The sequence below is a fragment of the Mugil cephalus genome, chromosome 12 (assembly GCF_022458985.1).
Source record: "Mugil cephalus isolate CIBA_MC_2020 chromosome 12, CIBA_Mcephalus_1.1, whole genome shotgun sequence".
Classification (NCBI taxonomy): Eukaryota; Metazoa; Chordata; class Actinopteri; order Mugiliformes; family Mugilidae; genus Mugil; species Mugil cephalus.
Window position 1 is genome coordinate 5,104,214 of NC_061781.1, and position 16,038 is coordinate 5,120,251.

A 16,038-nucleotide genomic window follows, 5' to 3' on the forward strand; every position below is an offset into this window, starting at 1 on the left:
TTAATTATGCTCATCAAACTGCACTGACCAGACACCTTCCAAATATTGTGTAGGTCTCCCTTGTGCCTCCAAAACAATTGTGACTCATCAGAGAATGGACTTCTTAGGGTGTCCTGTGGTGTCTGGAAACATGATGTTGACCTTTTGGTAGGTCTACTATGAGTTGAGGGATCATCCCACAGATACTTGATCAGTTTGGGATCTAGTGGATTGGTGTGGGCCAGGTCAACACCTCCAGGTGTTCTTCATGTTTTTGAGTTCTTCCTAAACCATTTGCGTGTGTGTCAGGCTGCATCGTGCTGGGGATGGATGCTGCCATCAAGGAGTGTCATTGCTATGGCAGGTGGGTGGTACATGTCTGTGTGACATCTATGTGAAAGTTTCCCAGCAGAACATTATATTGTTACAAGACGATGAATGTCATTCACTCCTCCTGTCAGTGGTTTTAATGCTGTGGCTGATCGGTGTATGTTTCCAACTAACAGCACAGTGCACGGCAGCTACTTTTGTATTTCACATCATGGCAGGAGACTGAATTCATTCAAAGTATGGTTTTAATGCACCTGCTGCTTGTTGTTATAAACAAACACCTAAGAGCTTCTATGAACGCTATAAATAAAAATGGCTTCTCAGTCATTTAGTCAACAAAATACAATAGATTTATTATGCATTGTAAAAGTACATCATTGGCCTTAGTACTAACATTGGCCAAAATAACTTCTTGTATAAACACGGCCATCCACATGGCTCAGCATTCTCTCTTCCATAAAAGATCCCACCACATTTCAGAGGGATTGAAACCTCGGGCTTTTTAGCGCTGGTTCTAGGAACATTATTCTGTGCAACACTGTGTCCACTCTTTGAGATGGTGCAGAAGATTATACACAGTGGTCGTGTCCATGACAACAAGCGGTATCACTTAAGTCCTTTCACACACTTCAAAAACCATTAAACTAGCACAGCACAGCCTGGTCACAGATTTCAATACTGGCCCTCATCATTGGCATCTGAATCCATTGAGAACATAAATGTAGACGTGTACATGTGGAGGTTCTCTGTCATCCAGGTCATGGTATGTCCAAAAAAGCAGTTTTTAAAAAAAGCAACTGGACTTGTTGAGTTTAGAGAAGATGTTTCTCCGCTGATCCGAGTAGCTTCTTCAGCACATGTACATGTTTCTTCATGTGACTGAGCTGTACTTTTACTTTAACTATGAAACTGAATCTTGCCCATCTTTTTTTGAGTGGATCACCTTTATCGATGGGCAGCATTTTAAAGTCTTTGCTGCTCCAAATAAAGATGGTGTTTAACTTGGTTGCAGAACACGTAAACCACACAGATGGATGGAAATGTGAGAGGACTGGGGGGGGGGGAAAATGGAAATGAGTGACTTTTTATTAAAACGCTGAGCCAATCAAAAAGGTTGATATGAGAGGAGCACAAAAACGTGTTTACAGAATTCACAAATAGCATCCGCAGTCAGTCAGCACAGGAGGCTAGAGGAGGTTCGATCGCCGGAGAGGCGTGCTCTTGAGAATACTGGAGCCGGTCTTCTTTTTGCTGTTGGGGGTCTTTTTGATGCGGGTGGAGAATGGTGTGGCCGGAGACTTCAAGACCCCAAACTTGGGTTTCTGCTCAGGGTCAAACGGCACTCGCGAGGACCCGTCCGGACTCACCATCAGGGTGCGGTCGGACTTCTTAAACTCTGTGCGGCACACAAAAGCACGACAGAATTATCATCACAATGTCTGATTCAGAACAAGACACTAGAGTAATGAGCTTTAATTAAAAACAGGTGCTCAAATAAGGCAGTGAATATTTTGATAATGACACATGATGGTGGTGTGTTCAGGGGTAATAGGTAGGAATGACTGTGCGTGTCATGGCAACAGTGAGATGTCTTGTCCGTCCGAGGTGTACAGACTGAAGAGAAATGGACGCAAATGAGTCTGTTTTTCTTCTGCTCCTTTGTTACCAACCACCATTATCACCAGTCAGAGTCAGAACAGGTTTAGTTTAGTCTACTGAAGACAACAGCTATGCACTTTTCTTATATGTGGTGGGTGGTTAAGATTGATGGCTCACAGCCACAATGTTCTTGCTTCAAATCCATCCTTTCTGTGTGGAGTTTGCATGTTCTCCCTGTGTCTGTCTGGCTTCCTCCCACCGTTCAAAGACGTGCTTGTTAGGTTGATTGTTGATTCTAGATTGGCCATAAGTGTGAGTGTGAATGGTTGTCTGTCTGTGTTAGCCTGGAGACTGGAGGCCTGTCCAGGATGTACCCCGACTCTCAGCCAATGACAGCTGGGACAGGCTCCAGTCTCCCAACAACCCTCCAGAGGACAAGTAGTTACAGAGAATGAATGAATGAATGGTTGCATGGCTTTATAACGTCGTCCTGATGGCAGCAGTTCAAACATCATTCATTATATTCTTTCAGAATTATCATTTCATATTTGATGTCGTTTCATGAACCCCAACGCATTAAGATTTAAGCAAGCATGTTTGGAAATGAAGCACCAGTAGTGAAGTATTGTGGAAATGCAAAGTAAGAAAGTACTGCAGAAAACGTCCACCTAAAATATCAAATATATATTTAGTATCCGCATTCCTAGGAATTTTCTAGATTTCTGCATTAAAATGACCCAAACCTCATTCTGAAATTAGACAAAAAATGGCAACCGTACAATAGTAACTGAAATATTATACTTGTGCGTTCATTTTAAGGCCATTCCCCAGTACAGAACAGCTTGGTGATGTTCCTCACATGAACTGCTTGCTTCAGGTCTTTCCACAACATGTCTATTGGATTAAGGTGAGGACTTTACAACACACCTCTTATTCTTTAACCATTCATTTGTGGAGCCGCTTGTGTTCTTGGGGTTGTTGTCTTGCTCAATGACCCAGATTCAGCTCACAGACAGACGTCCTGACATTTTCTTTTAGGATTTGCTGGTATAATTCATTGGTGTATCAGTGATAACAAGGCGTCCTGGTTTAGACAAAGCAAAACAGGTCCAAACCAGGACATTAGCAGCCCCACGTTTCACTGACAGGATGAGGATCTGATGCTGGAGTTCAGTGTTGTTTGGTCTCCAGACATGAGCCTTTTGCTCCTGATGGCGGATTCCTGAACATCAACATCAGCCAATGTGAGGGAGCAGCCATTAGCTTCTTAGAGGTTACCCTGCCATAATAGTCTGTGACCTCTCAGACTATTATGTGTCTTGCTAAAAGGCTGATGATCAAAGCAGCAAAAACGATTTTTTTTCTGAGCTCCTCAGAAAGCTATTTTGTCCGTGCCATCATACACTTGCACAAACATGGGCTGTGAAGCTCAGACTGTGACGAATCCCTGGATTTTTAACAAAATAGGGCACTGAAGGACACCTGAATTCTCAACAGATGGACACTAATTTGGCCTTGCATTCAATTTATAAACCTAGAGGTGAACATACGTTTGCAGCCCACAGATCGAATTTTCTTGAACAGACAGATACCAAAGCACATTATTTCTGTTTCTTTTGTATGATTGGGTTCTATTTCTCTTTTTTTAAGATTTCTGTGGTAATCTGCAGGTGTTCTTAGAGATTTAATTCCGATATGTAAAATCATCATCATGTGGGGAAAGCGAAAAATCATCTGCATAGTGGATGTACTTTTATTTATCTCAGTCAGTTGGACATGTCTGTCCAAGTGAAAGCTTTTTGCACCAAAGAAGCTCTGTGGAAGTGGGCGTGTCCCGTATCAAAGGGTGCAGACGAGATCGAGGAACACACATTTGAATAGATTTCAAGAGTTAATTCACAAAACCTGCTCTTCTTTTCCGTAGAAATGGACTGTGGTTGATCTGAGGTACATTTGTAATTGCAACCATTATTTTCTATTCTCTGTAATTACACTCTCATTTTGGATTCAGATATAATAATAAAAGGAGTAGTCATCATCTGCTGGTTCTTGGATCCTGTTAAATAATAGTCCTGACATGAATACTCAAAGCTTAGAAAGTATAGTGACTATCAGCCTGGTGACAGAGTGATCTTGTGTTCCTCCCACTGCTTGTGATGTGGGTTCTGTGGGTTTCTGCAAAACAACCTACTACTCAGTATTAAAGTTAAAAAGATGGAAAGAAGGACTGCCATGTATCTAATGCTTGAATTTACAACAGGATTTAAAGAGGAACAACTGAAGTATATTTATTTTAATAATCAGTAGTATAATCATTGCTCATGTCAGCCTGTGAGGTTTTGCTGGTCCAGAGATCGATGGTTGTCATCTCTCTCCTCCAGCTGTGCTACAATCCTCTCTCGTTCCCTGTACAGACTGTAACTGAGTACCAGCACTTCTGTCATTTCTTCCCAGCTGGGCCTTTTTGTTCACATAGTAGGACTCTGGGAGGGTATAAACAGGAATCTTCAAGTTAATTTCAATAACTAAGACCTTCTCAATTTTTTAATACCTCACCGCCACTTCAAATTGTAACCATCTACATCAGTGACACCTACAATTTACCAGTTTTAGTTTATGATAAAGACTATAGACCACTATCATACTACTACGGATGTAACGATTACCAGTTTCATGATAAACTGCGGTAAAATTCCAGATGGTTAGTAAGACCATTTCAACGAAACATCGTTTGTGCCTTCATTTCCGCCCCCTACGTTCTGGCGCTCTCAGAGACAATTTACGAAACCCATAGTAGTCCAGTTTTTATGTTACTGGTTGATAATTTCACATGCTTTTTCAATGTTTTTGGACTCAAATGCAAAATGTACCTCAAAAATACCCAAAAAATTTAAGGCATCATAAAGTCATGATAAGACTTTAATACTTTTTAAGGGTCTTAATTTCCCCAAATTTGAATTATCAACTTTTAATACTTTTCAAGACCCCACAGGTAACCTGACTGGAATATATGGCAGCTGAAGCTTCCTTTAGTTGTGGCTGTGGAGCTGGGTTGGTCAATCATAAGAATCTAGTAGAGATACACACTGCTCCCATTCCTATGCAAGCTGAACCAAAAACTAACTTACTAGTCATTTAGCCTGGAATCAGAAAGAAGGCTCATAGATTTGTTCTTGCTCCTAGTGCTGCGAGAACAAGAAAAAAAAGTTAATCTTGGCCCAGTAATTTATACTTCAATACAAACTCTAGGGAAGTCCTCACAGGGTCCCGCCACTGCACAGAATGACGTACGCGTTAAGTATTGTGGAAGACGCGGGAGATGGACGGCGAGAGGCACTTATCTTATTATTTTTGAATAATAATAAAAATAATATCATGCTGTTCATTCATCCACCCACACACACAGTGCCCATCTCTACCCAGGACAGATTAGAGGACCCACAGTCAATATTAGCACCTGGGAGCTCACAGAACAATTTCTGCATTAGCCACGCCCACATCCAATTTCTGACCAATCACAGAATAGTAAGTGGACACTTGATGTGTCGAGGAGAAGCTCCAAGAACTCCCACTGAGAGAACAAACTTCTTGTGGCACTGTGTTGGTCTGGCTCTGTGCCGTGATGTGCACTCACATATTTAGAGAGGAGGCGTACGTCACATTACTCCATAGAGTACGGCAGAGGGTCCAGAGCTACTCTACCAACACATGATTATGAACCAAGCTTTACGGTTTAACCACCAAAAAGGCAGAGGTTGGACACTGAGATAAATCCCCTATACTTCAAAAAGTAGGAACAAGTGATTCCATCATAGTCTGGTGTTTGCTGTGAGGTCAAGTTTACAACTTAGTACAATTGTCAAACTGCATCCAGTTACTCACCTGCTGTTTTATTATTTCTGAGACCGAAGGTTACCTTCTTGGATTCTGATTTGGGAGTTTGAACTTTCTGTGGAGTAGAAACACATCACGTGGTTACATAGAGTATCAGTCATACATACACCTCATTATTATATTACTTTTGACCCTGTGATGCCTCATTCTTATTTCCAACTTTACCTTCTTGCCAGACAGCGGTGTGCTGGGGCTTTCCTTGGTCTTGCAAAAGAGCGGCGTAGGGACAGCGGTTTTGCTCTGAAAGGTGATGAAGCTGGACTCAGACTTCTGCGCGCTCATCGCCTTCTTTTGGGCCTTCTTAGTTTTCAAAGGTGTGGATATCTCTCCAACATCCTGAAACGGAAGCTTTAGAAGTTTAGAAGAAGTCCAGTAGGTCCCAGTCACTCAACCAGTTCCACCTGATTAAATACTCACATTCACCAGTTTGGTTTTCTTGGGATTATCTTCGACTTGTGCGTGTCCGTTTACTGAAGCCCCCTCCAGCTCATCAGCCTCGAACTCAAACACTACAGGGATCTTCCTCTTCTTCTTAGCTGCTTTCCCAGAGGCTGGGACTACATCTCTTCCATCCAGTGGGAGCTCTGTGCTTGTGCTGCCCGCATCCTCCGATTTGATTTCGTTCGTCTTGGCCGTCGGCAGCTTTGTAGCATTCTTCGTCTTGTTCTTCTTCTTCTTCGCTGGTGTTGCCACGGTGTCCTCAGACACTTTCTCAGCCTCTGCCACTTGAGGGCTTTCCGCCTCTTCCACAGCTTTCTTACATTGTTTGAGATTCTTTTTCCTTTTCTTCACCAGCGGTGTTAGAAGACACTCATCTGCAGCGGTTGACTCCTCGGGCGTCTGATCCGTTTCCACTTCCTGCTTGCCCCTTTTCTTTGTCGTCTTTTTAAGAGGCTCAGAAACGTCGTGTTGCGCTGCCTCCGAGTTGATCTCTGTGCTAATGATATCTGCCTCTGTTTGATCGGCCGTGGTCTCAGGCAGTCCATCTCCTCCGAGACTCTTCTTCTTAGCCTTCCTCTTCCTCTTCTTCTTGGCTGGGCTTGCAGCATCCGTCACGTTCTTGAGCGTAATGGTTGTGGCATCTTCTGCAGAATTCTCACACACTAACGATGCAGCGTCCATGTCTGAACTCACGCCATTAACCTGCATTTCCCCCTCCAGTCCACTTGTTGCCTTCTGGCGGTTCTTTTTCTTCTTGCCGGGAGTTTTAATATCGGCCTCAGTTGGTGAGAAATCTTGTGAGCAGTCCGGACCTCCTTTGGCGTCTTGAACCACAGTCTCTGCATTTTCCTGTACTTTCTTCTTTTTGACTTTCTTTACACCATCTACTGTTGTGTCTGATTTTTCGTGGTTCTCGTTTTGCTTCTTCTCCTTTTTCTTCCCTGAAGACACAGATCAATTAATCATCAGACAGATATTGAACATTGCACTGTTAATGCGTTCTTCCAAATGAATATATATATATATACACACTATACATACATATACATACACACACAACATCATGCTGAGGTCTTTTCCAGTTACCATGGCCACCGAGATGTGGTGTTCTCCATGAACCTGGTTTGTACATTAGCCTTGAACCCACAGACAGCCTACATACAACATATTTGTGTGCCGACATGTCTTGCTCTGTCATCACTTTACTGTATTTGACTAAATATGACATGTCTCTACTTTCTTCCATTGGTCAAACTGACATTGCTGGGCTCGAGTGAATCTGCCCACACTTCCTCCAGACTCACCAGTGACAGTTGCAAAGAAACACCGGATTACACACTGGGCTCTCGCCACCCTATGAGGCTTTATCCCCTGGATGTGACTTAATGGTATTGTCCACTTTATATTTTTCATTACCACAACAACGTATTATACTCCTACTCACTTTAAGCATTCATTAAATTTAAAGGAATTTTTTCTATTGCCTTTGATTCAGCAAATTAACATGGGGGTCTATGGCAACTGACTCCCCTCTGGGGGCTCTGGCGCGTACTCACTGGCTCCTACACAGAGACTGTCATTCATCGCTTGACATGTTTTTGCACCCTTCTGCATTTTCTACATTTCTGCATAAAAATGACTCCTAACACCAGCATACAGACCTCTAGGATTCCATCTGTTCTATGTGCATCTGTGTGCAAGTTCTGTCTTTGTATGAAAGGGAATATCTTTAGCAGGAAACAGGCCGGGGTACTATTAGCTGGGAGCCTAGGGAACTACAAACCGTCACACAGATGGCTGGAATGATAGTGATCAGCTGGTCTACAGCAGTAGTGATTGTCAAATGGGGGTTGGGGGCTTTTTAAATGATGCGAAAAGCCTCAACAACATCAGCCAAAGCTGAAGCCAAGATGTGGAACCCTGCTCCTTTCTGCTGCTGTTGTGTTAGATGAGACCACTAATACTAGTACTAGTAGATAGTTAAATTATCCATCCATCTAAAATGGGAACAGATATTGAAGAAGGTTGTGGAACGGAGTACTTGGCTGACAAAATATTTCACAGAGGGTACATTACAACGGCAAAAATTTGAAAACTGCTGCTCTACAGTATAATGAGAACAGTTTGTGAATTTGAATTCTCTACAAGGTGTGTAACACAACACTGGTTAATACCTCCAGGTGCATGATGAGTTGAGCACTTTACGCGTTTCATACGAAAAGTCTACATGCAAACATGGGGACTTTGAGACTGATGCAGCTGTCCATGAAGCTGAAAGCCTTATAGTAGAAGTAAGACTTGCAGGATTACTTCCTAAGTCTTTCAATTAAACTAAACCAACAGAGTTTTTAAGTGATCATAATAAAACGTGTATTCCCAGTCCTAGAGGGATCTGTGATATTAGCACTACCCTAAAAAAATATATATCAAGTCACATTTAACATCTAAGCTCCTTTTAAAATTTTTCTTACAAATAGTTCTGTTACCTTTACTCGTCTGACCTGCTGACACCCCTTGCTCATCATCGTGACCTCGCCCTGGCTTTATCCTCTTCCTGGTGGCGAACATGTCATCGTCCTCATCTGTGGACACCTCCTCTTGATACTCGTCTTGGGGGAAGGAGCCTGAGAGGAGGAAATCCCAGAGAGACTCAAAACGAGGCCAGAGATCAACAACAATTGCTCCGTTTGTAGATATTAAGAGCAGAGAGAGAGGAAATGAGGCCCCTACCTTCACTGAGGTCACGCAGCCTTGAGATTAAAAAAAAGGAGGGAAAGGAGAAATTAGTTTTTAAATCAAGCAGTTTGCTAACGCTGCAGTAAGAAATGGTCTACACATCTACACGTGGGGTGTACTTAAAATGACAAGACTAGAGTCTATCAATAACCCAATGCTCAAATGCAGTTAGTTGAGTTTGTTCTGATGAACATGGCCGACGTTACTCTTGGATAGTTGTCAGAAAAGCCAGTCACTTCACTCCCGCAGCTGCTTTTAAATTTCCTGTAGCCTCTACTAGACACCCTGACCTGTTTTATCCTGCAATCCTCTCTGGTGTTAATTAGTCTCTTAAATTCAAGGACGTTGCGTAACATTTCATGTTTTAATTTGCTTTTCAGTGGAACGGCATGTCTTTTTTTTTTTTTTTTTTAAACGGGATGTGTAGACCTTTTCTATCCAAGTTATACCATTTTTATTATACAGAACACAAACACACACAGTAGCGTTCGAGCATCTACTTACACTTTGATGATTTTGTAGAGCCTCTTTCTGTTATGGCTCGGTGTGCTGCTTCGACTGGATAACTTGAACAGCTTGTCGGCCAGGGCTGCATAGTCGAACTACAAAACACGCGCCTCATTAGAAATTCATCACAGAGTCGTCTTATAAATTCATATTGTAAAACTGAACTGAACTGGATTCAGTCTCACAGGAACCACAGCAGCACTATTGTTGAGTATGTCTGACTTATAGATGGAAGGCGATGTCATTCAGATCGATCCATTACAATAAAATAAGTAAGCATCTTAAAATGGAAACATATGGAAAAGATAAACAAGGTTCACCTGTAAGACTGGTCCAATGTCATCACTTGGCACGTCTTCGTCTTCAGGCTCACTGCAGTCGGCATCGTCATCCTCATCCTCATCCTCATCTAGGTCATCGTCTTCTTCTCTCTTTGATCTTTTGTCTGAAAAGTAATTAACGAGCACTATAGATCCTTTCACAGCAAATGGTTGGGCTCATCTGAGACAAATACAGGCCTTTTAATGGTGTCAGCCAGCGGGTTCATTATGACAATTAAAGGAAATGAGCAATTTAATCTCTGCTCACTAGCCCTTCTATTAACTTTGATGAAAAGCACTTCTACTCATGTAACAGATCCTCTGAGCAAATAGTAACTCATCAGTCTCTTGCATTATCTTACAAATAAGGATGGATTGTGTAATGTACGTCCATGTATGACCACAGACTGTATAAATATGGACGATGTGTCCCCACTTCCTTTTTTTGGCCGAGTTCTGTAGCAGAAACAGCACCACCCAAAGGCCTGAGATGTGCACTACAGCCTTTCAACGACTGGATGTAGTTGTTGGCGTTGTTTCACGCCGATGCTGGATTACCAGACAGAGTAGCATCAAGACGTAAACCCTCTGCCAGAGCTTTCCACTGACAGGAAAGCATGTGAAAGCCTGTAAAACCGCTGAGACATACCATTCATCTTCTTTCCTCTTCCTCCCCCGTTGAGTGTTTTAATTTTCGTTTCCCCGTTTCCCTGCTCTTCATCCTCCTCCTCAGAGGACAGACCCAAGTCTGAGGCCTCTGTTGCTTTCAGCTCCTTCATCAAGTCTTCAATGGCAAAGGGAGCCTGGTCAATGATGGTGCTGAATACGCTGCTGCAGATGGAGGTGAAAAGAGTCCAACTGGAAAAACAGGTGAGGGGAGTCAAACGGTCAGTGAGTGTTTGAACACAACTAGCACAAGCATCGGCCAGAGGAGAAACATGGCTCGCTTTATGTGTCTGTATCTTTTCATGTCATCAATTGCTTGTTATCTTCTGCAGTTAGTAATGCAGTTAGTAAAGCTGAGCTGATGTGGACTTACTCCTTGGTTGTGGCTGCTGATTTGCAGAAGGGTTCAATGAAGGTCAGGTTCTGCTCAGCGGTCAGCTGTTTGAAAGGAAAACAAAGGCTCACTGGGGAATCACATCAGGATCAGTACACTGTTCACACATGTCCTCAAGATGCAGACCTGAAATAAATGCCGATTAATAAACAAATCTGCAGAAAATGACTTTGATTAATGATCGGTTTGTGTTATTTCGGGCATTTCTCCTACTCGATTAAATCATTAGCTCCTACTGGGAAAGCCACTTAATTCTCCGTGGCAATGTCATTATTTCCAGTGACGTCCAGTGATCCGCTACCCGTTCTTTAAATTCATTGCACGTCAGTAACTTTGCCTTCGTGCACGATTTATCCTCACGATCTTGAGCTGTGGCTGTGCCGTACCTCTGCTGAACCCACAGCTGCCAGTTCTGTCATGTACAGGTCCAGGATGTGGTACTGCAGCCCTTTGGGGGCTGCGCTGCTACTATGCAGGAGCTGAGCTGTCAGCAGCTCCAGAAACTTGGCAACAGCACTGAGGACACAGAGTCGTCAAAGTTAGCAATGTCAAAATTTGACACAAATGCAGAAATTATGTTTTTTTTGGTAATACTTTACCTGCTATCCCAGTTTTTCCTCTTCAGCATTTCAAAGGTTTGTCTGAACATGAAGCGAACCAACTGTGAAAAGAGACATTAAACTTTTGAAAACTTACATTTTACTGAAATACAGATTAGCACATCAGCAACCAGACTCAATAGCATCTGCAGTGTTTTACTGTGACCTGAAGAATGCTGGATCTTGCTTCATTTATAACACACTACCCAGTCAAATTGAGAGTTTGAACATCTCTATATGGAATCATATGGAATCATTCTCTATATGTGGAGAGACACAAGGAGAGTAAAACAAAAGTCTCACCACAGACACCGTTTATTTAGCTCAGCATAATGGAACACCTGTTAATTTCTACCGATTTTTGAATGATACCAATGGGATATAACGCGCTGCTCTGGACACAACAGGAAATTTATCTAAAGCTATTTATAGCCACATTAAAATGAGTCCTACGTCAACATGCCCTGTCCAGGAGCAGTGTTTAGCTCAGTCTGTAGAGTAGCCGCCCCATGTATTGAGTCACGCTCCGGGTGGCCTTTCCTGCACGTCTTTCCTCTCTCTCTGCCTCCCTGTTTCATGTCTGCTCTACACTTGACTGTCCATTAAAGGCTTAAAATGCCTAAAAAATAGATTAAAAAAAAAAAAAACATGCCCTGCCCAGCAACAAAGGAGCCACTGCTGCAAAACTGCCAGTCAGATTATGATGTGCTGCTCCCCATGGGGTCAGAGATGAAACTTTAATGCAACCGTTTGGCCATAATGATTAGTAGCCATGTCTCGTCTAAGGTGATTTTTCTCCACACTGATGCGATACCTATCTATTAATAATCAAAACAGACCTTTAATTAAAAAAAGTGCTTCCATGGGGATTGATAAATGGTTTGCTTATCTACAATAGTACTTTTTCTAAAAAATCAGAGTTCAGTGTGTGTTGCTGTTTCTTTTTTTTGTTGTTTTTAGTACTGAATGACACCCTCCTACTACCAGCTTGCGAAACATCCACATTGCACAGTTCACAAATTGTTGACGGAGTGACTTCTTTTTCCGCAGCGCAGTTCTTTTCCACACGGCAGATATGTTTGACCATGTGATTTTGAGTCATCATCAGCTTGGACGGTAGCCTACCAGCATTTACAACAGAAGACATGGAAGACAAACTGATGCACAATGGACGTGGTTTTGTTTTGTCACAGAACCAAAATAAATCACTACAAAAGATCGGTGTAGGCAGAAGTCTGATACCAGGCCAGTCATTTTGAAAAATGCGTGGATCGTTACAGATCACAGGACAGACAGTGATAAACTTGGACTAAGCCTGGACTTGCAGGCCGACGAACACAAAGAACAGGGTGTCAGCACAATACAGATGGACAATTCAGTGAGCTGCTCAACAACACCATGATACAACGTCGCTGCTTTTTAGCACATTTGCCTTGTGTACAGCCTGCCAGGTCATTTTCACACTTTCCAACTTCACAGTCACTTCCATTACATATACGTTACATACAAAGGTTTCTTCCTTTAAAAGGAAAGGTTCGGCCTTTACATGGTGTAAAGCACTCCCACACGCATGTTCAAGTTTGGCTTTTGGTCTAGGGCCGCCATAAAACAAATACAAAACACTAGGTTTGGCTGCGTCCTCAATCTGATCTGCCCTGATATTGAGCAAAATGGTGAGATGGTGATGTTGCTAGCTGTAAGAGTGCAATTAAAAGCATGGGACACTTTAGTGCCATCAATTCTCAGTAGTATTTAGTACTTCCAACTAATAACTGATAGTTTTTAATCAATAAAGAATATCTGCATTTTTCAGAATTTTCTACATTTTTACATAAAAGAGATTTCCACATAAGTCTTGAGAGTAGACCATGAGAACACAATTGTACAAATTAAACTAAAATATTATGCTCATGCATCTCCAAGAGGTGCAAGTACTTGAAAATATCCTTAAAGAAACGTTTTTTGAAGCCATTAGGCTTTGTATTCATGTTAGATGGTTAAGGAACTACACAATATACAAGGCATTTTAACTGCGACATCTCAACTTAGTTCATTGTGCAAAATCTTATTCCAACGGTCATTTTAAAAGTTCTTTCACACATACCTGATAGAACTTATCCATCCGCAGCCTGTCAATGCCAGTCCACTCTCTTTTAAAGGTCTGCAGGAAACTCTCCAGGTACAACAACTCTGCAAGAAGATGCATATCATTGTTAAAAAAAAAAAGAAAAAAAAAAAAGGCAAGGCTTCTCCCATGAGCAGTGACTTAAATTATCTGAGATGAGATGATAACGGGTAACTTACGTCTGTCAGTATCGTGGAAGCTGTGGATAAGGTTTGAGATCTGTTTTGACAGGTCCTCCTTCAGAAAGAGAATGAAGAAGGTACAAAAATAAAAATCACAGAGTATACAGTAGCCATGATTATAGATATTCTTCTCACAAACTGATCAAGTGTAGTTTTTCACTTCCTGGTGCATTAAATGTTTTTTTTTTTAATAACAATTTTAGCAACATTGTTAAAATAGCTATTTTTAGCTTCTGTGTGTTTTGGTTAGTTTTTTAGCATTATGCAACTGAGACAACCATGGTAGTGTTTCTGCTTTAGTATTTCCAGCTGCTCCTTCTCATTGTTTTGGACCAATAAAGAATCTGTAAGGTTAACTGGGGTGTTTTGGAGAAACATGCATTTGTATGACTCATGTTCTGTGAAATTTTGGCAAAAGTATCAACTTCCATTGTTGAAAGTGAAGCAGTAAAAACAGGTAGAAACAAAAATCTACCCAACTGGCAAAAAAAAAGATACAGCACCAACTAGCGTTGTTACAGAGCGTGCCAGACTGACGAAAGCACAAGTATAAATACAGCATATACCAATTTATAGATTAGTATTACATCTTTTATGTTATTATTGTAAAAAGAACAAAACAAAACAACAACTTTTACAATGGTCGAAGCTTGTCTGTTTTATCAGGTTCATTTTTGCAAACACTTTAATGAATATTCTGGTTTTACACTGCACAAACATACCTGGAGCAGAGGTTTGTCCTGCATCCACAAGCAGTAAAAAAGTCCTTTCCACAGCTTGAGCAGCTCATCACTGGAAAACCCATCTGCGAAGAGAAGGAAAGAAAAGCTGAGCCTCAAAACAAAGTCTGTTAACTTCACTGGTAATTTCTTAAAAATGATTTAGTGTGTTTTTGCAACACATCATTAAACACTCTCACATGACAAAGTATTCATATTCAGTTTCAGAGCTGAATGACTAGTTGATTGACCATACGAGGTCACTGTTGTCTGTTAATGTTAATTGACTATTAGTTGTAACATTAACCATGTGCCTGCGACTAATTTACATCCACACGTGTATAAACCAAGTTACTTTAACAGCATCCAAATAAGAGAAATATCAGGCCCAGTGACATCTCAAATCTATTAGGGTTTGAAAACAGAACTGTTGGTAATAACCACTGATGATAATTGTTGTTTAGAGTTTACTTTCTTACGGCTACTATTAGCAACTTGTGCCAAGGCTAGCTGGCTGGCTGGCTAGCTTACCTGCTTCTTTCTGTGACCTGACGTTTATATATTTTCTCAGCTTCTTAAGAGCCTTGGTTCGGGTGGGCTTTTCATTCGATGCTAGTCTCTGTGCAAACTGGATCTCTGGCTCCTGAATCAACGCCATGTTCACCCCGGTTCACGTGGAATCTTATCTTAACCCCACTTCGCTTTCCTCACTCTTTCCACGTTTCGTCGCACAATTCGTCGCGGCCTGATGACGTCGCCAATGCGCCGTGTTGTGCTTTAAGAAATACAGTAAACCAGTGGGATGACAACCGCCAGCCATTTAAGAGACAATATTTCCGAATATCTTATTACATAAATACATTGAAAAAAGAACATTAATTCAAAGTATTAGTGCCTTTTCGTGGAATATCTGATAGTTTTAATATATTGCTTGATCCCGTTTACAAAGATGGAAAGGAGTGTTTTTTGATTGGAATATCGCGATTTGTGGATATGCAATTTAGCTAAATGTATAATAACAATAATGATATAGAGTTCTTTCTTTTTCGCAGCTGGATAGTCAATGAAGAGGAGAAGCGTGTGCTGTGCTTGTTGTGCTTCTTCTTCTTCTGTCTTTTAATGGCGTTTGACAGATTAAAGGTGCATTACCGCCACCAACTGGACTGGAGTGCAAAGCTATTGGTCTCACGTCGCTCACAGCAAAAGGAGAAGAAGTGATTTCATGACATAACTGTGCTCTTTTAAATCAGTGGTGCCGATTTACAAAAACACATTAAAGGAAGGGATAAAGTGGAGTCATTGCTACCACTAAGAAGCCTCTGCCTGTGCGGATTTCTTCTCTAAACTGTGTCAAAAACGCTAACTAAAGGAGGTAGATAGGTATGATAAAATTTTTAGCTGGTGTTAGCTTTCTGAACTTTTAGTCAAGTATAAGTTAATTCACCTCATCCCGTCTTTGGCGTGATTACAAGCCTCAAAACGGTTCATTGCCCAAGACACTGGAAATGAAAAACAAGTTTAAATATTTCTTTAATTACTGTTACTTT

The 16,038-nt window shown here is 41.5% G+C and overlaps 1 protein-coding gene across 4 annotated transcripts; it reads right to left on the reverse strand.

Annotated features, from left to right (window-relative positions):
* Positions 1-636: 636 nt before the first annotated feature.
* LOC125017380 (ribosomal RNA processing protein 1 homolog A-like) lies at positions 637-15,310 on the reverse strand. 4 transcript variants are annotated; one of them, XM_047600428.1, is made up of 17 exons: positions 15,023-15,284; positions 14,495-14,577; positions 13,770-13,827; positions 13,570-13,655; positions 11,466-11,527; positions 11,253-11,382; positions 10,846-10,910; positions 10,456-10,664; positions 9,807-9,931; positions 9,484-9,581; positions 8,974-8,993; positions 8,730-8,867; positions 6,220-7,184; positions 5,968-6,138; positions 5,791-5,857; positions 5,037-5,093; positions 1,567-1,705 (listed from the first exon to the last, which is right to left on the reverse strand). In XM_047600428.1, exons 1-16 carry the CDS (start codon positions 15,147-15,149, stop codon positions 5,068-5,070), a joined length of 2,430 nt encoding a protein of 809 aa, XP_047456384.1. In that variant the 5' UTR covers positions 15,150-15,284; the 3' UTR covers positions 1,567-1,705; positions 5,037-5,067. The 4 variants fall into 4 exon arrangements, with proteins under 4 accessions (XP_047456381.1, XP_047456384.1, XP_047456383.1 ...); XM_047600427.1 differs by lacking the exon at positions 1,567-1,705 and adding an exon at positions 4,171-4,391; XM_047600425.1 differs by lacking the exon at positions 5,037-5,093 and having other exon boundaries at positions 637-1,705; positions 15,023-15,268.
* Between the last annotated feature and the right edge of the window lie 728 nt (positions 15,311-16,038).